The sequence below is a fragment of the Larus michahellis genome, chromosome 4, assembly GCF_964199755.1.
Source record: "Larus michahellis chromosome 4, bLarMic1.1, whole genome shotgun sequence".
Classification (NCBI taxonomy): Eukaryota; Metazoa; Chordata; class Aves; order Charadriiformes; family Laridae; genus Larus; species Larus michahellis.
In genome coordinates, this window is record NC_133899.1 from 10,494,272 (window position 1) to 10,517,888 (window position 23,617).

The following is a 23,617-nucleotide window of genomic DNA, read 5'->3' on the forward strand; positions in this document are numbered from 1 at the left end:
TGGTTCCTCTTTAAGTCCTGGGACTTCAGTGATCTCAGTTTCACATTTTCCTGTGCTGAGTTAGCAAACGGAGGGAGCAGGAAAGTTGGGAGCAGGAGAGTTGGAAACAGGAGCAGGGTGGTGCGTTCCCCGTGCTGCGGGACTGACTGGTCGTGGCTGCTCTGTGTCTTTAAGGGGCTGCTCCTACCCGCGGTGAGCCGGTATAAAGGCAGGTAAGCGGCAGCGCCTGCCTTGGGAGCTGGGAGCCGAGCAGGGGTAGTCCCGGGAATGACCGGCCACCGCAGCTGGGGCTACGGGCGGGATGACGGTAGGTTCCAGCATTTCCGTGCTGCATCTCTCTATCTTCCCCCCAACTCGCTTTCTTTCTAGAGCTGTTGCCTGAGCCCTGCAGAGCTGCCTGCATTTCGATGTCTGCAAGCATCCAGTATATTCAGCAGGTAATTAATCACTTTATTGATAATAAATAGCACCCAGAAAGCGGCACCAAAAGATGCACAAACTTATGCCTGCTGCCTTTCACTGTTGCAATTGATGTTCCAAAACTGAGGGAAGCAGTACTGAGTGGTTTTTTTTTTCAGGCTGCAGATATTACAGATGGGTCCCTTTCCAAAAAGCTGTTATGAAAAGGATTAACTGTGTCTCTCTCTCCAAAAGCAATTCTTTTAAGCAAAGAAGATTTAGTAGAGCAGTAATAGATCTTCTGATTCTGTGCAGCTATTGAAATGTGATATCTAGGCTTCCACAGAAGTGAATAAAATAAGATATATGCTATGTATTTCTAGAATGTCAATAAATTGTACAGATCAGTATCAGAGATCTCTTACAGAACAATTTATGCTTTCTGGTTTGACAGTTTTTAATTTAGTTATCCTCCTTTGCTTCCCACCTCCAAGAATGCGTGTCACAGACTGAGAGGGTATGTGAAGCTGCTGAAAGATTCCTACAATAGTGTTTCATAGCACCCGTCTCCTTTACAGAAAGGATGGCTGAGTGACTGCTGTTGTCCAATAAGATGATCTTTTGCATAACCTTCAGGAGTCTCTGTATTGACAGCAATTATTTTAGCTGCTGAGTGTCTGATAAGTCTTCTGCATAACCTTCAGGAGCCAGCCTCTCTCTTACCAGTAATTATTTTAGTTTTGTGAGTCCAAAAGAAAGTTTGAATGCTAAGTGAAGCTGGTTAGTGCTAGTAGGTAGTGTTACATGTTTGGGCATATAGGTAGTAGTAATATAGCGATGTATGTTCTTACAAAGCTCGTAAGAGACAAACTAAATTGCCAAAGCTTGTGTAACAGGATTTAAACCCTAAATCTTCTTTATAGGCAGACTGAGAAAAGATGATATTTTATAAGCTTAGCTCTTCAGAAAATGCCAAAGACAAATAAGAGTATAATAGATCACTGATTTTGTTACATAAATGCAAGGAGGGTTAATACCTGTGCCTGATTTTAAAAAAGCTTCCACTTGTGAAAGTATATGAGAATGCTACAATTGAAAATGTGCCTCTGGCAAATCTTAAATTGTTACTGTTAATACTTTCTGAACATAAGCAGTAGAAGAATTTAATTGCTTCTTGTACTACCATACCAAAGTAGAAAAAGAAGCGATATGAATAAGTAAGTCTTTGACACAGATAAGGTTTTGTTATCTAAAACAGCATAAGAATGTTCCTGCTTTGGCAGCAGAGAGCTGTGTTATTAAATTGGTCTTTCTCCCCACTGTTGGGGTCAGGAAGTCCATAAACGTAAATTTTCACACTGTACCCTTCACTTAGGGTACAGAGATACCATAATGGGCATGAGTGAAGAATGAAGCTGCCTCAAAGATTTACTGCAGTCATAAAATAGTTTTAAAAATAACTGCATAGTCAGTAGCTAAGAGATTGAGTCATCTGCATCTAATGTGAATCACTGGAGTCCTTACGCTATCTTTCCCAGGAAGAATTAAATGCTGTTTCTTTGGGGGAGTGTAGGTGTGCATGCAAGTGTGTTTACACCTGCACCCACCTGGGAAGATCTTGATACCTTAGCAATGTAATTACAGACTCCGTAGAAAATTAGTAGCACAAGAAACTGAAGGTACAGCAGTCTGTTGATGTGCTGTGATTTTCTTAGTATGTTTTGTACAGGATATCTGAATCCCCCCATCCTGCTGCAGCCTGTTTGTGCTAATAAAAACCCACCAGCATAGAATTTAAGTGAACATCTCAGATACCAAACTTTCAAGTCACTCCTGCTCAGCACGCGTTACTTCAAGTCTTCTGAAAACCTGTAATGATTATTTTGTGTATAGTAGGAAGAAAATAATGGTGCTTTCCTTTCTTTCCTTTGAAGGACCTTCAGAGTGGCACAAATCTTATCCTATTGCCCAGGGGAACCGCCAGTCACCTATCGATATAGTTTCTGCAAGAGCAGTGTATGACCCTAATCTGAAGCCGCTTATTATCTCCTATGAATCATGTACATCTCTCAACATCTCCAACAATGGCCATTCAGTTATGGTTGAGTTTGAAGATGCTGATGACAAGACAGGTGAGACTAACACACAGCCAACTAACTCAGAATACCACTTTGTGACTTAGTGAGGGAAACAATCAAGTACATCCTTATAGTATATTTTATATGATGTATAATTTTAGTTTAGAACAAGGCATATAACCAGAGCCCTTTATATCTTTGTCTTCTTGAGCCTCATATTTCTTGTCTTCACTCAAGTCTCTCTAGCAATGCAATATTGCACAGCAGAACACTGTTTCTGCATTAGGAAAAGCCCTTGCATCAGGAAAATCAGAAGTTTGTTTGCAGTGCTTCCCTTTTAAATGGGGACTGTCGGTTTGCTTGACAGGGAATCCACGCATCTCTCCAGCACTCCTAGGCCACATCCATCATGCAGAGTAGGTATGAACACTCCTCTCTGCCTTGTTTCAATGGTCATCCAAATCAAAGATGTGAACACATGTGCCAGCTTGGTCTGGCTCGCTGCCCAGTTCCCATCTGCAGGGAAGAGAAGAGCACTAGAAGAGATCAGGTCATACAGCCTAGTCATCATAACCATGGTCCACTATACCAACCTGTATCTGGACCAGTCACTGTCATCTTGCATCATTTTCTCCTTTCCTCCCTGCCTCAGAGCACTTCAGTTTCTTCAGAAATTATAAAATCTCCAGATAATTCTGAGTTGGGAGCAGCTTGTGGATGTTGGACTATCTGCAGTTCTATCTTATTCTTGTCTCAGCTCTTGGCAGAGAACATAAATGCTTTAAGTGATTACTTCTGTTAATTCTACTTCCATGGTAGACCTTGCTTTTACATCTGGGGGGTAAGGGAAGAGCATTCAATGATGAACTAACTGATAAATGGAAAGAGGGCACTTTAAAAATTGTTGAGTGGGTGTTTTTTTTAAACCTATCAGCTGATCTCATCTTCCACTTTGTGTTTATTGATCCTAGCTAAATAAGATATCCTAGATACTCAAAACAAGTTACTTTTTCTGTCAAGTGGTTTGTCTGTGCTGGTAACCCTTTGAAATAAGGGCTGGGGTTAAAATTCCAGCCATTTTGTTTAAAAAAAATTTCTCATATGGAATGAATCTAAGAAACTGCTCAACTGAATGGTCAGGTTTTCAAGCATCTTTACTGAATTTGAAGAGATGTGTATTTTCCAAGATCTTAGTACACAGATCTATTAAGCATGTCACTCTAAAAAGCGAATTTGTAAAATATATCTGGTAGTACTATCTTAGCTTGCAAACAATTTTTGTAACATTTGAAACTGAACGGTGTCTACATAACAGTGAACTTTATCCAGCTTTAGAAGTTTAAGAACATCTGTTACTCTGCATTTAGATAGCCTCAGAGAATGAAGACTTCTATCCTTTCCGCACTAAGCACATCCCTTGCTTTAATAACACTTTCAAGGCAGAAGACTCCTAAGAGTGGAAAGCATGGTTTAAAGTGTTTTTAGTTGTGTTGAAATAGATCTAGTGACTCACAGCTCTGTCTAAATGGCACAACAGAATTTTTTGACAGTAACCCAGAATAGCTAGATTTCTTAAAAGAATGTTTGCGACAGGTGATGCATTCCATTGCTAAGTTAAAAAAAAAAACAACCATACTAGGAGGTACTTATATTCTTAATTAATACTAAAATCTTTGCTTTGGTAAGGCCAGTTTCCTGCATAAAGGCCAGCTGGAGCTATGCACATGTGGTAGCACTGTGCAAGCCCCAGCTTTAATTTTATAATAAAATGTTATGGTTACATTATCTTCCTACATTGAGGATAAGTGCTTTACAGTTACTAAACATAATTTTAATTTTATTAATATAATCAGGTTTTCATGTCTCCTGACAAAATTTTTGATTTAATGCCATATAAAATTACAGGAGGATTACTGATACTGTTGATGAAGTATCTTCTATGGGTGGCATCTTAAACATTCATCTGTTCTTAAGTGTTATTTCTAAATGATGTATGAAGTTTCTCTGTAGCATTTCCTCACCTTTATAAGGGGATTTGAGATTCTGAAGGGTGTCATGTAAAGTCCAAGCTATTATATTACCTCTTCTAGGGGATCAGGTATTTAAAAGAAACAGAATATAGATAACCTCTATGTGAAGGAAAGACACTCTAAAGAGGAAGTACTTAGATGAATTGTCTACCTGATGCTCAAGGTATCTACACTCTTGCACAAAATCTCAAGTAGCACTGTCAAAATTATTTTAGATACATGAGTTTCAAATTGCGACTTATTTTTTTAATATTCAACTTGGATTTATTGTGTTTTAACAAGAAAGGCATAACCATAACAAAGCTGCCGCATCTTATGTCAAATAGACTCTTTCAAAAAAGCTACAAAATTCTGTACAAGTAGCCACTCAGTGTTTTTAATTTAAATTTCTACAAGAATTCAGGTGCTTTCTATAAAAAAAAAAAATCCAACCCTTCTGGATGGTGCATATCTTTGATATTGGCAACTGGGAGATGCAGCTGGCTTGTTTTCCACTACTGTGCCAGCAGTGGTTATTTTTCACTAATAGGAAGCTAAAAAGCCAGAATGCTTAAGCTTTTTCCTTTTTTTCTTCCGCCCCCCCCCCCCCCCCCCCCCGCCTAGCCATCAGTGGTGGTCCCTTTGAGAATCCATTTCGGCTGAAGCAGTTTCACTTTCACTGGGGGACGAAGCACAGCGAGGGATCAGAGCATACAATTGATGGCAAACCTTTTCCGTGTGAGGTAATGGTGTGTTTTTACAGATGGGATTAATTCATGCAAATGCTGTTGACAAATGGCTTTGCCTACAGGGAGGACCGCGTGTCCTTTAGGATTCTGATTGCGTACTCACCACAGTTAGGTCAATACAGACTTTAATGAGAATTTTATTCCTTACACTGAAGCTGTTATCTCTTGATCACCCTGGTTTTCAGAATGCAAACTTATCCCTCTGGTGCAGCCCTTTCTCCAAGATCCTTAGTCCTCTTATCCTAATCAACAGGACACAGACAGCCCCACAGTTTAGCTGCTGTGCTCACACAGCACCACTAACAGTCCTTTGCTGTGTAGTTTAGCCTGCTGGATGCAATTGATTGCATCATTTTACTTGTAGAGATGGGAATGATATACTGACAAACATGATGCTGAGAAGCCATGTACAGCTCCACTACCTGGCACAGTTACTTTCAGCTTCAGCTGATGATCACAACCTGTGAAATGACCATGCTGGTGCTATCCATAGCTTAGAAATAGCTTCACCTGAGGGCTCTCAAGTTCTGCAAAGCTAGGACAAGGCACAGTCTATCCCAAATACTGCAGTAGTGTAGCATCCTGGAGTCTACCAGTGAAGCACTACTACTGGAGCATAGTGCTTTATGGAATGAAGGCCCATAGCAGGGAAATTGGGTCACAGGTTAATGCCTGACTTATTTCAAATTAAGATGATGCACAGAAACTCTGTTTAGCGTCTGTCTGTGCTTATGGACTGGTTCAAAAGATTGAACTTGCTCACCTTTCCAAAGATGCCTTTGGAGCAAAACCTACTTTCTGTTATGAATGGTCATTAGTACATGAGACAACCTATGTTCATAGCTTCTATCACTAATTTGTTTAATTTTTATTTGTTATTTTTCTTTAAAGCTCCACTTAGTTCACTGGAATGCCAGAAAATATGCAACATTTGGAGAAGCAGCAGCAGCTCCAGATGGCCTGGCAGTAGTTGGTGTTTTCTTGGAGGTAAGAATCACAAAAATAGCATGTTTACATGCTGAAAAGCATTATGCTGTCAAGTGTTTGAGAACCAAGCCATGTATTTAAGAAATGCTTAAGGAAAACAGATGACTTATTGGAAGCAGTAACTCATTGCAAATCGCTGTGAAACTTTCGTAGGAATGTTGAGATTCAGATAAGAAAATAACACCTATTCAAAGCATAATGATAGTAATTCTTATCTAACCTGTCTATTCTGTTCTTTTAGATTGGGAAAGAACATGCCAAAATGAACAGACTCACGGATGCTTTGTACATGGTAAAATTTAAAGTAAGGTTTAAGCTCTTTAAATGTAATTGTTTCTGGGATATCCTTTAAAAATCAAGCTCATGTACATGTCTGAGACAAAAATGGAAAGTCACCCATTGCAAATCCTCCCACCATTAGATCACTGTAGTTTTATTCTCCTCTTCCGCAGCTATGCTGACCCCACTGGTCATTCAGAGGTTCTAGTTTTCCCAGAGTATCTAAAATCAAAAGCTCCATGACCTTTCAGGCTCTTATGGTCAGCAAAATAATACTTTCCCGTTGAGCCTAGCCTTGAACAAGTCAAAGGCTCTCTTGTGCTGCAAAGCTCTGTCAGGGGACAATCCTAATAAGGTCCTGAGCTAGTCTATTCTTACAGTGGTACCTGAAGGTGGTCTTTAGCCAGATGTATCAGAGATTTGCTGAAGATTGATATGTGCTGCACTTTCTCAAGTGCAGATTGATTAGACCACTACAAATGTTACCCTTTCTGGATTCACATGAGGTTAATGCATTCTATAACATACATAAGTTCCCATATGCAAAATAAACTATATCTAATACTTGAGTGGGCATATTATTTCTTGCTCCTCTGTGTATGTTTGTGAAGGGGATGAAATGCAGGCAGTTACACAGCAGTATGTAGGCTGCAGACACATGATGATGATCTGATGTTTAAGTGATTTCTTCCACTTGCAGGAAAGAAATAGTTATCCCTCAGTTGGGTGATGGAATGTCTGCAGGTTGCCATGCTACTTTTAGATAACAGTTGTTATTAGGCAGCCAAACGTTTATAGACTTTTCCTTTCCCCTACTCTTTAATATTACTTCAGCATTTTTTCTCTTTCAAAAAAAGAGTTCTTTAACCTGCACTTAAAAGATCAATTTCAAGTATCAATTTTATCTTTCCCCCAGGGAACAAAAGCTCCATTTAGAAGCTTCAACCCCAAATGTCTCCTGCCTTTGAGTCTAGATTATTGGACATACCTTGGTTCTTTGACAACACCACCCCTTAATGAGAGTGTAACATGGATAGTGCTGAAAGAACCCATCAGAATTTCTGAGAAACAGGTAAACTTTTGCTACTCTCCCAGTTCTTGTAGGATTCAACACTGGATATACAGGCAGTGACTGTTTTGATTTGCAGTGGGGCTAAGTTAAAAGACCATTAGCCTGTGAATAATCAGCCTGTTCAATAATCAGGGCTTCTGTTTTTTCTGTTACTACTCTCCAGGATCTTTGCTTGAACCCAGTCTATTAACAGAATAAAATGTACTGAATACTTTCCTTTGGTCCTTTTTAAAAAACCCCAAACATTACTGCTTAAGAGGGCAATGAATATTATTTCACCTGAATTTACAGCTGGAGAAATTCCGCATGCTCCTCTTCACCAGTGAGGAAGACCAGAGGATCCAAATGGTGAATAATTTTCGCCCCCCTCAGCCTCTTAAGGGGAGAGTAGTTCGAGCTTCCTTCAAGGCCTGAGGAAAACTGATAATGGCCCTGAGATATCCAAGAGCTTCCACATCTGAGATATTATAAACAAACTCTGGTGTCCAGATCACTCATGGAACATACAAGATAGCCATTTCCATGAATACTCTACTTGGAGGGGAACAATCTTCTGATTTTGTATTTTATTTTAACTGCTCATTACTTTGAAAAATGGGATCTTTTTAACTAGCACTTCTTAATATAAGGGATAGTTGAGTAAACTAGAGAGTTCTCCAAAACCTGAAACTCTAAAAATTAAGATTAAATTAAAATCCCACCTAATATATAATGAAAAATTATGTTGTGATCTACTAGTACTGATGGCCACAACTTCTAATTCTCACTTAATACACATTGAAACAGTAGTCCAGAATTTTGGACAAATTGGACTTAAATTTTCCTTATTGATCTCATCTGATTAAAAAATTGCTTTCACTGTATTCCTGCCATCTGTCAATACATACAGTGCACACAAGTAGCACTAGAAAAAAGTTCTTTACTCATCTCAAGTAGGTACTAGTATGAAAATTATATATATATCTTAAAGATACTGTTCTAAAATGATATTTTATAACTAATTTAAAATAACAATGTAAATGCTGTGTCTAAAAGCAGGCCATTTTATTGCACAGTGTTGTTCAGACACTTGTTCTTTCAGCCCATGCAGTATACATAGCTATAATGCCCTTTTCAATTTTGTTGAACATCTGTAGCAATTCAGGTATATGTGTTGTGGTTCTTAATTGTTCAAATTCTACCTCAGGTAAGTGATTTGCTCTGCAATAGGACCTCCTTCATCGTCTGCCCTAAAGAAAGTAGATACTGTTTACTTCAGGGACCTAACATGGGCAGACCTTGACTGCACTGAATGTGCATTGCTGCACAAACCATCCCCTTGCTATGGCAGGCCATCGGGGATATACTCCCTGCAGATGTCAGGTTTCATCTGGACTGAGTCCTTTTTTCTTCAGAAGAAAGTTAGAAAAGCCATGTGTTGGTATTTCTGCTTCTGCAGCTTAGTGACAAACTGCAGACTTGTCTCTGGTACTAAATACAGTGATGTCATCTGTAACAACCCACAGCCTATTCTCAGTTACTTTAATTCTGGGCTTCAAATGTTCTACTTCAGCAATTTCCACCTGAACTATACAGATGATGTTCATCATTTTTCATCAGCTTAGATGGAGGAATCAAAAATGTACAATGTAAAGTAATGCAGGGGGGAAAAAGAACAGCTACTATGGGCTGTTCCCCTTTCTCAGAACAGGAGGGAAGACACTAGATGTGAAGCACGGTACAAGGAATGGAAGACTAGAATCCAGACCTAACTCTTCTACAGTTTTCCTGATACACTGACCTAAAACTTCTGTTCCTCAGTTTCCTCTTATATAAAATGAGGGTAACACCGACCTACCTCACAGGGATGTTGTGAGGGCTAATTCAGCATTGTTTTAGATGTGAGATTCTTATAAAGCAGATGCTAAAGGAAACGGAAAATCATTAAAAAATGCAACATTTTTAGCTATTACGAATGTAACTTTGCTAGTAATGCAAACTGATATTGCAGAAAATCTATTTAATGTATCTTAATTTCTTTAATGAATGAAATAAATAAGACTTTAAAATTAAGTGTGCATCTTTGTCCTTTATTTTGAATAGACCTACCCCTCCCTACTTATAGGACTGTTTTTCTTGGGCTTTCATTAACAGAAATGCTGTTTGATATCTTAACTGATGCATCTATTTTCGTATCGAGGAATGATTTGATTGTTTACCTTCAGTTTCATAGAAACCTTGTTTATGCTATAGTAGAATAATCTGAGTACAGATAAGAGGTTATAGACTTTTTTTTTAGTTCTAGAAAGTTTTGTCTAGTTTAAAAACTACTTTTAGTCTATATCATAATTCTTCCCATCTTCTGGGACTAGCAGTTTCTACTTCAGCTTAATCCTTTCACTTAAGACATTCTGATGTATTTTGTGCACCTTGAATGACTTCTTCCCCAGTCAGAGTTAAATTACTGTTGTTATGGATCTTATGTCCCTCTTAAAAAATTAAAACCTACACAAAGAGACTCCTCTTAAAAGTGTAAAAAGTCTTTTAAAAGACTTAATATTTGATAGCCCAAATACACTTTATTAGGGGTAAATTGAAATACTTTCTGATTAAAATTTAACCAATACTACATACCATATATAGCTTAAGTTACCAAAGTATTGCTGCATTAGTATTAGTACACACTTTCACAAAGCAGCCCACTGATCAATATTTTCAGTGTTTTCTCTCTCAGCCTCTCACAAAAGGTAAAGAGGGCTTGCATACCAAAACTTTGTCCAGTTTTGCACCAGCTAAAACCACTCAGTCTAATAAAATAAAAATCTTATCCACAGAATGTATCCATTCTGTGACCTTGAACACAGTACTTAAGCTTCTTTAAGGGTGGTATACTGATGGACAACAGAAGGATAATGTTTAGCTCACAAGGTTATTGTAAAAGCTTAGCTATTGTAAAGAGCTTTACATGCTGAATCCACCAAGGTGTTCAATTTCTGGGAGAATATAGTCCACTAGGAAAACATAGCAAAATTAATAACAATAAAAGGGATTGTTCCCCAACAAAAGACTTAAAATCACCAATCTAAGTTATTTTTCAGAAGGAGTAGCATGAATTGCTTCACTGATGAGTCTTTCTCATTTAGCAAAGTTCTAGTAATAATATTCTGGGGTACAAGGAACCATATTCATTTCTATTCCTTATACAGATTCTTGACATTACCAACATTATTTTATCTTCTTATCTGTGAGATGAGGATAATCAAACCCAAGGACTATGTAGTATATTTCTAATATGCTTTGAGACCCTCAGAAGATATTAATTACAACAGTACAAACTTCTATGATTTAATAATTCCACTTTTGGTCTGAGCTACGTTTTTATGCTTACATATACAGACGTGACCATCAATTTACAAAGTGCTGTGTTTTGTATCACCACAGGAATCAAGCCACTATCACCCGTTTGCTTGTCTGAACTCCTAACAGTATTCTAGGCAGCACCTCTAGTACAAATGTGCCCCTCAAAGGCAATTCATAGGGCCAAATACCTGTGCTGTGCATCAGCACTCTTTGAGGGTTTGCAGAAACTTAATTTTCTCTGTTTTCCTTCTGAACTTTCTCTGCACATAAACATTGTTTATAAACAATGCTGTTTATATGCACATAAAGTTCCTCCATCAAGGCCATTCAAATTCTAGAACGTGCACTATCCTTATCTTCTATCAACTATGCTGAAGGAAAAATAGCAGTTGAATCTAACTACTCCAGCAAGACTCATCTTTACTTGTAATAAGATGACAGTTGTCATGATTGGGAGAACGTGAGACCCTATTTTTAGGACGGTGACTGTAATTGCACAGCTGTAAAAGCTGGACTAAAAATGCCACCTAGTGTCTGGCTGTTTCCATTTCTTACCACAATGCTTAAAACAATTTTAAGGCCAATTCAGTCAAAATACAACAGATGAGAGAATTTAACTTTGACAATAATTATTTTTAAAGGTATGGGTGAGTGTAATTGAAATCCCTGTGCTGGCTCTATGTACGCAGTCCTTGAAACTCCTTTATCTGATAAAAATCAATCTTACAAAAGACACTCATTGAATCAGTTACAATTTTTTTTGTTCCTGTTTTCATTGTTAGAGCGGAGATATCCTCTGCCTGGTAAACTGCACACCATCTTAAATTTAATTTTTTAACTTTAATAGCTACAGTTAAGGTTCAACTTAGGTTTGGTTTTTTTACCATCCTCTGCAAACAGAAAGATTTTTAGGTAGTTTCAGCGACACGATTGATATGATCTAGCAGTCATTTATAAAGATATCTTTCACGATGAGTGTAAATTAACCCAAATATAAGTATCGGGGAAATGTGTTGCAAGGTACCTTGTCACCAGATGGTGCTTTTGGTGGCATTCAAAGGTCAGAAAGATAAAAAAGGGAGCATTTCAGGAAAAAAGCAGAGATAAGGCTGAAAAAAACATGTTATCTTATACATCGGATTAGCTGTTTTCCTCTCTGAATTCCTTGTGCGTGCAAAAGTGACCATTCAGTAAAGACACTGAGCATGGAAGCATGTTGCTCTATGCTGTCTGTAAGAGTGGGAGTCTCAAGTGTTTTCTCATTTACCCTGAGGAAACTGCAGTATACTGATGAAACCTGACTGACTTTAACAGAACTATTCCCAATTTGCATGGCTGTGATGCAGAGAAAATTTATACCTCTGATGTTCCCTTTATACTGCTACTTGCATTACGTTGGAATTTTACTAACATTTCAGACAGGTTATGAGCAGCAACATAGTAATGCAAACCATAATTTAGTTTCATTTCACATTAATATAATGGAATATTAAATGCAGCATTTCAGGAGTAAACTCAGCCTGTTCATCTGTTGGAGGGGAAGAAGGTGGAAAGGGAGAGGGAGGGAGGGAATATCATTACTTTTCTACACATGAGCACTTCATACCAAGCCCGAAGACTTTCCTGTACTTGTAAGCTGTCCCCAAAAAATTAATCTCATTTTTACAGTGGTCCAGAACCTTCACTGAACATGTATTTCAGTTTAACTTGAACCAGTTTGTAAGCAACGTCCAGTAAAAATCATGTATGTCGAGTTCAGATCCAATTACAGCAACTAGATAGGCCTTTCCAGCAGTCCAATTACATTAATTTAAACTGGATCTTCAGTTTAACCCCTGCAACTTCACATATAGACACACTGCTTAGCCCCTGCTGGAACAGCAGAGGTTAAATAAAGTTGGGGAGTATGAAGTTAGAGAGTCGGAATGGCATTTTTCTACAGTTGTTCATTGTGTTTACCTCTCTTCATTGACATTTCTTGCAGCTTGTTTGCTTTGCTAGCATTTGAGTGTTTGTTTTAGATTATATAGGAAGATCAAAGACTGGAATTTGCTGTAACCAAACTAGGAAAATGCAATTGCTTTAACAGACCCAGAGGAAATCTATTTTTTCCAGTCTCATGTTTTTTTTTTTTGTTTATAAGAAGAAATCTCTGCATCTAAGCTGCTCATTTGCCTTTTGTGAAAATTCAGAATATGATATACAGCAAACGAAATGTATGTCACTGTTCACAGGGCAAAATACATACAATAAACTGCAGACATTTTTAAAGGCTCTCAGCAGGAAGGTATCCAAGGCTTTTGCAGACTGGCGTATTCGTTTCCTTTCATAAAGCTGGTGAGCTAAACTGTTGTGCTTTTTGTGCAAAGGCAAGTCCCGACTCCATCTGTATTCTCCAAGACGGACCAGAGAGTCAGTTCGTTCAGAGGAGCTACCTTCCTTTGCATGATGGTCATTCACAAGTTTCCATGGGGTTTGGATCTATGGCTATTTTCTAATGTGTATCAATCACTAGACTAAGCCTTTTTCTCCATTCCAGGAAAACTTCTAATGAACTACTTTTCTTTGCATTCAAATTGTGTTTGTTACTAGTCAGCTTTTTGAAAAAGCATTAGTTATTTATTAGAAATATTATTCTGATTTTAACTTGCTTTCATAGGAACATCAGGCTTATTTGATGGTTCTGTTCTTCACGTGTCCCCGTAACACAGAATGTTTACAAAGCACGAGGAGTCCCACACCTTTCATGAATATCAATTAGTTAGTGTAAAGTAATCTATAGTAGCACCTGCTGCGAAGGCAGCAGTAACTGATGGGCATCTGTTTGCAGCTTCTGGAAGCAGAAGCTGTTATGTATCCCACCAAATTAGCCACAGCCAGTTGCCCAAACAAACAAGGGGAGAAAAAAAAGTAATGTTCCACGGGAACAAAGGAAACCCCAAATAGTACAGTGTCAGTGTAAGGGAGGTCAAATAGAAAACTTTAAGTTTCCCTGTCCAGTTAGTCACAGAATTAGCCTCCCTTTATAAAAGGATATGAAAAATTAGAAATGTCTGTTCTTCCACCTCCTAGATACATTCTGGCTGTTTCTTAACTTCAGCAAAAGACCTCATTATCCCAAACTGTCAGAGCTATACTTTCCGTATGAAAGTATACTTTCATATGGAATTTCCAAGTGATGCATACATTTGACATCCTAAATTTTTCAGTTCTTCTAGACAGTGTCGGATTTTCAGAGAGAAAGGGTGACACGGCACAAAAAAGTGCTGTTAGGAGCCCAGTTACTGTGGAAACACAATTATCTGAGTTTCAGCTAACTAGAATTCTTTCAGCAACATAGATGCTCCCAGAGTTGAGTTGGCTGCTGCTCTTTTCAAAGGAGAATACTAAGTCCTAAAAGCCTCAAGCAAATATTATGATCTGTGGGACACCTCCCCGCACTCCCTCCCAAGAAGTCAGTTTTTCTTATCAGTTTTGCAGACATCTACTTCTAGTTCTGCGTATGAAAATCCTCACTGTGCAAATATTCTCTGTTATCACTGAATAATTCAGGTAGTTCTGTATTAACTTACTTGAACTACTCCAGGTATACAACATTGTGCATTTTCTATTATACTCCATTTTTTTTTTTGGAACAAATGTTTTAAATTCAGACCAGACTGCTGAAATATGTCTGCTTTGCAAGGGCTGCACAAAGTCATTTACTTTTGCCTTTGTAAAGAGATTTTGGGAACTGATGAAGTAGAACAAACGCATCTTCAGTATATTGTAATTTGATCTCGAGTTAGTTTTTCTCCTCAGATCATTCTTAATGCTTAGCTAATATAATCAGTAATAACAGTAATTTTTGCCTTAATATTAAGATCATAATAGAATCTAAAATTAAATCAAGGCATAAAAGATCACAAAATAGTAAACCCAAGCTTATTTCAAGTCCCTGTATGCAACAGGAGGTATGCAATATAAGCAGAAATAAAGACATTTGTTAGTATTTTGGTAATCCCCCAAAGCGCTTACCAAAATACATCTCCCCTTCCTTCAGTCTTGGAACCCTAATTCTGCAATAAGCATCCAGTGAGTGATACAAGTTTGCTAAGATATACCACGGGAGAAGCAGGAAGCACTGGCTTTCCCATCCTTTGTATCCCACATCCAGAAACATGCAGCCTAAGGATGCATGTTCTGGTGTCATTCATCCGAACTACCTGAGGGCTGATGCCAGAAGCAGCAGTACCCTTCCCCATGCTACATTTGTCCCCTTTCCCCACTTGTGATCTAACGACGACATTACCATGCAGGAAGCTGGATCACAACTCCACCTGAAAAATCATTATTTTGTCAGATCTGATGACAGTCTGACTTGCTGTAGGGTCGTACGATAGCTAAATCTGATGGGAGAGCTGGGTTCTGGGAGAGAATAGGACCACATCTCTAAACAGCATGCAGTAATGACATCACATTCAACATACAGTGAAAATAATGAAGTCTCTTTCATTGTCTTGCACTTCTCCATTCATACAAACACAAAAGTTGGCTGAACTAATTTAAGGAATGTACTCCTGTCTCAAATACCTGGCAGGATTTGTCTGTTTAGCAACTCCTGAGGTAGTAACTTTGGGTCAGAAGTAAGGACGCCATGTGCTCACATGGCCTCATCGCAACCTGCTTCATGCAATGACCTTTCTCAAGCTGACCTTTTAGCCTCAAATAAACATTTGACTTTATCTGAAACCTACTGAAGTCTGCTGAAAATGTCATTGACTTAAATGGGAGCTGGATTGCGGCCCAAACATGCAACACAGAAACGAGCACAAAAATGTATTTGCAAAGAAAATCAGAGTTGCTGACTGTACAAGTCAAGAGATAAAATTATACCTTGAAAAATCTAAATATAGCATTTGTTACATTTTAACCTGTTTCTGCACCTGAATTCAACGCCCCTGGAATTAGGCTCATTTGCTTATAAATACTGGTAAGAACTTTCTCCTGGCACAGGACATTTGATACTGAACTTTAGCTTACCTATAAACAGAGAAGTCAAAACCAAATCTTAGTTTTATTTAAAGAAACTTGAGTTATAATTTTTTCAATGCAAATTAACAAGATACAGCACTATGGCAACCAAGCCACTGTTACCACAGAAATTTGCCATTTTAATTAGATATTCCTGAAGGCAAAAATACTGCAAGACTGAGTAATACTGTTTCTTTCCTCAAATCATATCAAAGAGTAGCATTTCTACTTTTTCAAACTTTAATTATTTATCGCTCTGGTTCACTCAATTCCACTTAGTATCAAGTCCTGTCAAGTACTGGATATTAATACAGAAAAGCATTACATTTCTTAGAAGCCTTCAGTATAGTATGCCTTCTTGTGCTTAGAAAATACAGAATGAAAGGAGCACCTTCTTCTGCAGGACTGTTATTTGTTTCACCTTCATCTACACGTTTCCTAAATCACTTCAGCTTATGCATATGAGTTTATGAAATTACTGCATAAACATGTGAGCAGTAAGTAATAGCTTTCAGCTGAAGAGAAGCATTTAAGCCTGCCAGGAGCACAGGAGACTCAGAACAGTCAAGCTGGTTTTCAGGCTGCTGCATGAGCTTTTATCACTGTTGTAAATGTTGCAAAAGCTGAAAAAAAATAGTAAGTCAGAATGAAAGAGTGCCTTGAGACCCAGAAACTACTGTTGGTATACCTGAGTAGTGGAGCAACAGAGAGATGCAGCTACGGGCTGCTGTGGGTAACCTCTTTCAGTTCAGCAGATTTGTCAGACAAATAAAACAATTATGTCAAACTTAAGATAATTGTTTTGACATGTGCTAAAATATTGTCCTGATATTTTTCTTTAAGGTTACCTTCTATTTTTTTTTTCCTTGGTTTGGACTTCCATTTGACATGAAACTGTATTTCGTCGCATGACTAGAAACAAGAAATAAATGAAAGCTCAGACTCACGAAGAGGAGCATGCTTCCTTGCACTTGGGATACCCTGGGAACACGCTTGTCTCATCTCGGATATCTGCAACATATTTAAGTGAAAAAAATGCTTCAGTACAGGAAACCAGAATAAAAAAATGCACTGGTAATATCAAAACTTCTTGTGAGCCTCTGTTTTTGCAATATCACTATTACAGGTTAAAGCAAGGACTAATTAGTAACTAATCCATAATATGCAGTAACTACTGATTAACCACTGTGCACTTTGGGCCCTTTCCTTGTCTTGTTACATGGTATAAAACTACTCAGTAGAAATTTTAACCAAGACAAGCCAAAATAGGAGACCAAAAAAATGGGGAGCCCACAAAATGAGCTTTTAATTTTTGTTCTCCGTAATTTATATGGCCTATAGTTTTCAAAAGGGCTTTGCGATTTTGAGCCTTGTCAGCTGGTGGCCTCAGCACTGGAGTGTACAGCTGTATTTAAAAAAAAAAAAAAAAAGGCAACACAAACCAAACAAACCCTACCTCAAGAGAATAACGTTTTTTGAACTTTATTAATGGAGAGAAAAAAAAAAAATCTTGTTGACGCCCTTTTTCCTAAGGCATCTGATTTGAAGCAGACAGGGAGCCGGGCCGAGCCCGCTGGGCCCTCCCTCAGCACCTCACCCACGCTGACAGGCGACCGGGTGCCGGCAGGCTCCGGGTATGCCTCCGGGGCCGGCTTTACCTCAGCCCTCGGCGGCTGTGCCCGGTCCCGCTGGCGGGGGGGCCGCTGAGGAAAAGATGGCGGGAGGAGCGCGCAGGGCGGCCCCAGCCTCGCTCCCGCCCCGCCGCGACCTGACAGGAACCCGCTCGGGGGGCGGGGCGACGGAGGGCGGCTCTGGCGGCGGCGGGCGCTGGTTGGGCGGCGGAGCTGTCAATCAGCGCCCGCCCGCCCGCGCCGCGCCGGCAGTCCGGAACCTGCAGGCGGTGGGGGTCGCGTGGCGGCTGCTGCGGCCGGTGGGTGCGGCGGGGTCGGGGGCGGGCGAGCGCGTCAGCGGCGGCGGCCGAAGAGCGGTAGCGGCCGTTCCCCGGGGATGCCGCAGGGCGGAGGGAGCGGGCTTGATGAGTCTGCCGTAGCGGAGGACGGAGCCGTTGGGGCGGGAAGGCCGTGGGGCGGCTCTGCGGGGAAAAGGCTGGCGGGAGGGTGTGTGAGGGGAAGGGGCTGGGAGTGCGACAGGTTATGTGGGGCGGGGGCTGTGTGTGCCGTGGGGGGTTAGTCAGGGGTGGTGTGGGGAGGGCTGGGGGGGTAATGGGGGGTGTGGGGCAAGGGCTGTGTGTGGGACAGGGTGTGGGGTCAGCCAGGGGTGGTGCCTGGGGGGATAGTGGAGTGTGGGGGGTCAGTCAGGGGTGGTGTGGGGCAGGGGCTGTATGTGGTGCTGTGTGTGGAGTCAGTGACGGGTGGTGTGGGATAGTGCGGTGTGGGGGGTCAGTCAGGGATGGTGTGGGGCAGGAGCTGTGTGTGGGGTCAATCACGGGTGGTGTGGGGTAGGCTATCTGTGTGGGGCAGGCTGTGGGGTCAGTGAGGGCTCTGTGTGGGGCAGGGTGTGGGGTCAGTCAGGGGTGGTGTGGGGCAGGGCCTGGGGGGTAGGGTACGGTTTGGGGTGTGTAGGATAAGGGTTGGGCGTGTGGGGAGTGCGCATGAGTGGAGTATAGGGCAGTGGGGGCTGTGTGTGGGGGGTGTTGAGTGGGCTGTAATGCTAAATGTAATGGATATATGTTATTTTATTGGAAAAAGCGGGCGTTCCTCTTCTGTGAGCCCTCAGCACGTGCTCTGACTTCCCAGCAGTGAGGGGGCTGCGTTGTGGGGGCAGTTCTGGGTTCCAGCGCTCACAGCGATTCACCTGATGAGGAAGTGTCGTGGTACGTGTACCGCGCAGGGAGCCTGAGGTCTGTGCCATTGGCTCTTGCATAATGCTCTTTAGCACATTGCTTTTATTAGCGCTGGCACCGTGTTTTAACGTTGCTTGTGCTGGAGTGGCTAACGGGTGCAGGTGGGTGTCCTGGGCAGAAGCCGTGTAGTACGCACACTGCCACTGGGTAGGAGCCTGAGGATGTGGAAATTGTAGTTACTGGTGGTGAGTAGGGGTGGTTCAGAAACGTGCTGCAGGACTGATCGATAGGCAAACACGTGTCTAAATGGTGTTAGGCAGCTCTGCTGGTAGGAGAAAGACCCCACCACCTTGCTGTGTCTGTCAGCCAGCTGATATGAACAGGGCAAGTTTGTTTAAAGCAGTGTTTCTATTGGCTTTTTGAGTCAAGTACATGAAAGTTGTCATTGTTTCAATCTCACCTGGTGGGAAGAGACAGAAGAAAAAACATGAGGGGGGATGGCCTGGGAAAGGTTGGCAAACACGAAGACTTGTCTTGCACTGTTGGTGCTTTTTGGGTTTAGCTGATGCTGGAGTTAGTAGTGTCAGCTGCTTTCCTATTAGCTTTATTTTGGTTGTGTTCTCTCTGCAATACAACAAAAGGTGTCGGTTGTGTTGGGAGATGCCAGTGACCTGGGAGACCGCAGGCGAGCCTCAAGCAATGAATTGGCAGTGCCTTTTCTATCTGCTCTCCTGACATCAGCAGTAAAATTATGCTGTGTCTTCGCCTGTCCTCATAGGGTCCCCAGAATTATAGTGCTTGGGTCCTCGTTGGTGGGAGCTTGTCTGCTCTTTTCTGTTGTTAAGCATGGGTGGTACACTTCAGAAATGTTTTGTGACACGTTGCTTTGGTTTTCCAAATGGGATTTCAGTAAAGTCCTTGGGTTGTATCAGTAAGCCTTCTGTTTAGAATAGTTAAAGTTTGGTTTTAGCTCCTGCTGATTTCTTAGAACGAGGCCAGGCTGGCTTCTTGTTATTTCTCATTAAATGCTCTACTAAAAAGCCAATGTTGCAGTAGTATGTAGCATCTTTGGCCTGAGACCCTGTGCACATAGTGCGACAGGCCACTTGAAAGCATTTCAGAGCTCAAAGAAAACTGTATTGTTCTAACTGGCTGCTAGCATGGTCTTTTGGGAGCAGTTGTATTTGGCAGTACTACTACACAGTTAGCTCTGAAATCCATGGGGCAAAATTCTGTTGTGGAGTAAGCATCTGGTGGTACTTGGTGATTTCCCACAGCTTGAATACCTTATTTAAAGTAGGAGACAATGTGATGGACCTCCCCCATGGCAACTGAAGAGCTTCAGCTGTTCAGGTGTCCTAGGTTTTCATGCTGTTGGCAGCTGAGCTCTTCACAGCTGCTGCTTCTAATTGTGCTCCAAATGAACAAGCCAAGTTGTACACCTGTGAAAGTTGCCAATGTAACTGTGCTATGACTTTCACTGCATCAAAGTGCACAGTGGTGTGATAAATGCATTAATTAACTAGCAGTAGAATCTGCCTTCAGCTGTGCAACAAATCCTACCTGAGTGAAGGTTGGTTGAGATCTTGAAGGTAGAAAGAAGAGTTGAGTGTGTAAGCTGGAACAGAATTGGAAAGGTAGACTAGCTGGTTCTAGATGTGAGGATAATGGCGATTCATATAAATCATTATTTTGCCACATCTTTCAGTTTTTCCATAGGGTTTGAGCACTGATCTTCTCTTGATTTTGATAATTAGACTGTATTAATAGAGTTATTTTTCTTTTTTTTTTTAAAGTTGTGCCTTAATTGTCACTTAAGTTCCTATTTGCCAACTCATTGGATCTGTTTGTTCTGTGTCATGGTAGATGAGACTTTTCACTGAACAGCTTACGATTACGTTTCTTGTAATGTTGGAATTTCTTCTTAGCCTTGCCAAAATGAGGATAAAACATGCCTGGAAAATAAAAATTACCTTTTCTGATGAGTTAACTGGAGAGGGGCAGTTGTATCCTAAGCTGAATTTACCAGGGTTATAATTAACTAATGGAAATTTTATCCCTTTTAAGATACCTCTATCTATAGGGAACTTTTTCGGAAAAAAGTTCCAAATGTTCCTGTGAGCTCTAGACTTGCTTCTGTGTTGATATATAGAAAATTTATTGTGAACCGTCTCAATTTTATACCTTTCCTGTTCTTCTATTCCAGGCTGTAAGGACATTCTGTGTTACTGAAGGAAGGTGCTCCTATTTGTGTAGTGACTTATGATGTCAAGAACTGTATCGTCCTGGATCTTAAGCTCAGCAAGAAACAGCATTGTTTTACAAGGAAAAGGACGTTTGTACTCCGTCTGTATCCCAAACAGAAACAAGATAAAATGGAAGCTTGTTTTCTCCAAAACACGTCCCTACCCTGCTGGGAGCTGCAGCTTAGACAATATTTTCTCCTTAAAAAAAGCATTCCGACACACTTCCACCGAAGAAGAACAGCTCTCTTTCCAGTTGTCTCCATCACAAATCAATGAAATACTTAGAGCAGGTGAATTATCCCATAAAATACTGGATTTGAATGGTAAAAATGTAAATTCTGTGTTGAGGTTTGAAAGTAACCAACTGGCATCCAACACTCCTATTGAAGACCGCAGGAGCGCAGCCACTTGCTTGCAGACCAAAGGGATGATGTTTGGTGTCTTCGATGGCCACGCCGGTTCTGCGTGTGCTCAGGCAGTAAGTGAGAGGCTGCTTCATTACATAGCGGTTTCTCTCATGTCTCGGCAAACCTTGGAAGAGATCGAGCTTGCTGTGGAGTGCATGAAACCAGTTCTGCCTATTCTGCAGTGGCACAAGCATCCAAACGATGCAGAGTATCGAGAAATAACTTCACAGTATTTTGAAAGCCTCCGGGTTTACTGGCAGCATTTACTGGACCTAGACGCTGAGCCGGGATTTAGTTTAGAAGAAGCCATGATATGTGCATTCAAAAGGTTGGACTCGGACGTGTCACTGGAAGTTCAGGCTCCCCAGGAAAATGAACTGATGAGAAATATCGCCCTTCAAGTAGCTTTTTCTGGTGCGACAGCCTGCGTAGCCCACATTGACGGTGTTCACTTACATGTTGCGAATACTGGTGATTGCAGAGCAGTTTTAGGCGTTCATGAAGAAGATGGAACGTGGTCTACTCTCCCTCTAACCCGAGACCACAATGCCTTTGATGAATTTGAAACTAGAAGACTGAAGAGAGAACACCCTAGATCTGAGGAGAAAACCCTATTTGTGAATGACAGATTACTGGGGATTCTCATGCCCACCAGAGCTTTTGGAGATGTGCAATTAAAATGGAGTAAAGAATTGCAGCATAGCGTTCTTGAGAATAGCTGTGATGTTGAGGGTTTAAATATTTATCAGTACGTTCCTCCAAACTACCATACACCCCCTTATTTAACTGCAGAGCCTGAAGTCACATACCACAAATTAAGAAGCAAGGATAAGTTTCTAGTTATTGCTTCGGATGGGCTGTGGGAGTTGCTAAGTAATGAGAAGGTTGTACAACTTGTTGCTGGACACCTTACAGAGCTTAATGTGCAGAAACCACAGCTGGCGTTTGAGAAACCAGTTAATTTGGGCTATATGCACAGCTTGTTACTTCAGAGGAAGAGCAGAGGTGTTGCCTCACTTGACCAGAACGTGGCTACTCATTTAATAAGGCATGCAATTGGAAGTAACGAGTATGGGGAGGTGGACCAAGAGAAACTTGCTGCAATGCTTACGCTGCCTGAAGACCTTGCGAGAATGTACAGAGATGATATCACAGTTACTGTGGTGTATTTCAATTCAGAAGCAATTGAAAATTACTACAGAAACAATGAATAGCGACTTGCACTGCTGCTGTTCTATACCACTAGCCAACTTTGATACTGAAACCATTACTGTTTTTCTCTGATAGTCAAGCTGTTACCAATGTTATGGTCTGGAAGTTCCTAAATCTTTTTGTTACTTACTAGTCTTGAAAATAACTTTCTAGAAGCAAGTTTGGTGAAAGTTCCCTGGGTTTGGAGGTCTGTACACACTGAAGAAAAGTGTTTTGATAGAAGTTCACTGAAATGTAACTGATCTAAAGATTGCTGACCCAGTTCTGATTCCATGGGAACCACTTGTAAAACTTTCCAAATGAACAAACGAGATGAATTTCGCTGAGACTGGTACAATTTAATAGAGATGGATAATACCTGTAGCTGCATGGAGTGTAAGAAAGGCTCTGCTCCTGCAGAAAATGAGTAGCATCCTATTGAAGCACTGTAATTGAATTAAATAAATAACTACCAAACCTTTAGTTGATGTAACAGTGTCAGATACTTTAACAAATTGCCTCATGTATGTGAAGACAACACTAAAGAAGGCTGTTCAAAGAGCCCTGAGGCTGTCAGACATTTTTTTCCTAATTCTTTTTTTCTAAGCTAGGAAACAAAATCATATTTTCTTCTGCAATTATTTTGAAGTGTGAACGCACATTCTCTTAACTCTGTGTGTGGGCTTGTGTGACAACTTACAGCTCAAACACACATGAGGCACTTCATGATTCCCTGTTTAGGGATTAACAGTACTAGACATAAGCATGTAAGTGTCTAACTTGCTTGAAGAATATACCCTTTTGTTAAGTATTGATCTGTTGAGTGCTGCACATCAAATCCTCCAACTGTAATTTAAATGAAGTTTGAGAGATCTAGAAGTTCAAAAATTCACCTAAATGTAAATACAGCAAAAGAGAGCGCACCTATCTCTTCAGATTAAATGTGGAAGAGAGGAATAATAGTGCTGTTATTTCACTATAATATGTTTAATCTTTATTTTACTCTTATTTGTGCCTTTGAACATCAGCTTTTCCTCATAGGTGC

General features: G+C 40.6%; 2 protein-coding genes across 8 annotated transcripts; both read left to right on the forward strand.

The window, feature by feature from the left end:
- The first annotated feature begins 216 nt into the window (after positions 1-216).
- On the forward strand, positions 217-9,617 carry CA7 (carbonic anhydrase 7). 4 transcript variants are annotated; one of them, XM_074582906.1, is made up of 7 exons: positions 217-307; positions 2,334-2,531; positions 5,111-5,229; positions 6,127-6,222; positions 6,464-6,526; positions 7,418-7,573; positions 9,264-9,617. In XM_074582906.1, the coding sequence occupies exons 1-7, from the start codon at positions 268-270 to the stop codon at positions 9,276-9,278; spliced, it is 687 nt and encodes a 228-aa protein (XP_074439007.1). In that variant the 5' UTR covers positions 217-267; the 3' UTR covers positions 9,279-9,617. The 4 variants fall into 4 exon arrangements, with proteins under 4 accessions (XP_074439007.1, XP_074439006.1, XP_074439004.1 ...); XM_074582905.1 differs by having other exon boundaries at positions 9,259-9,466; XM_074582903.1 differs by lacking the exon at positions 9,264-9,617 and adding an exon at positions 7,865-8,246.
- A 7,448-nt stretch (positions 9,618-17,065) lies between these two features.
- Positions 17,066-23,055, forward strand: PDP2 (pyruvate dehydrogenase phosphatase catalytic subunit 2). Of its 4 annotated transcripts, none has more exons than XM_074582908.1 (3): positions 17,801-18,042; positions 18,634-18,785; positions 20,935-23,055. In XM_074582908.1, the coding sequence occupies exon 3, from the start codon at positions 20,991-20,993 to the stop codon at positions 22,593-22,595; it is 1,605 nt and encodes a 534-aa protein (XP_074439009.1). In that variant the 5' UTR covers positions 17,801-18,042; positions 18,634-18,785; positions 20,935-20,990; the 3' UTR covers positions 22,596-23,055. The 4 variants fall into 4 exon arrangements, with proteins under 4 accessions (XP_074439008.1, XP_074439009.1, XP_074439010.1 ...); XM_074582909.1 differs by having other exon boundaries at positions 17,854-17,912; XM_074582910.1 differs by having other exon boundaries at positions 17,858-18,042; positions 18,634-18,758.
- The last annotated feature ends 562 nt before the right edge of the window (positions 23,056-23,617 follow it).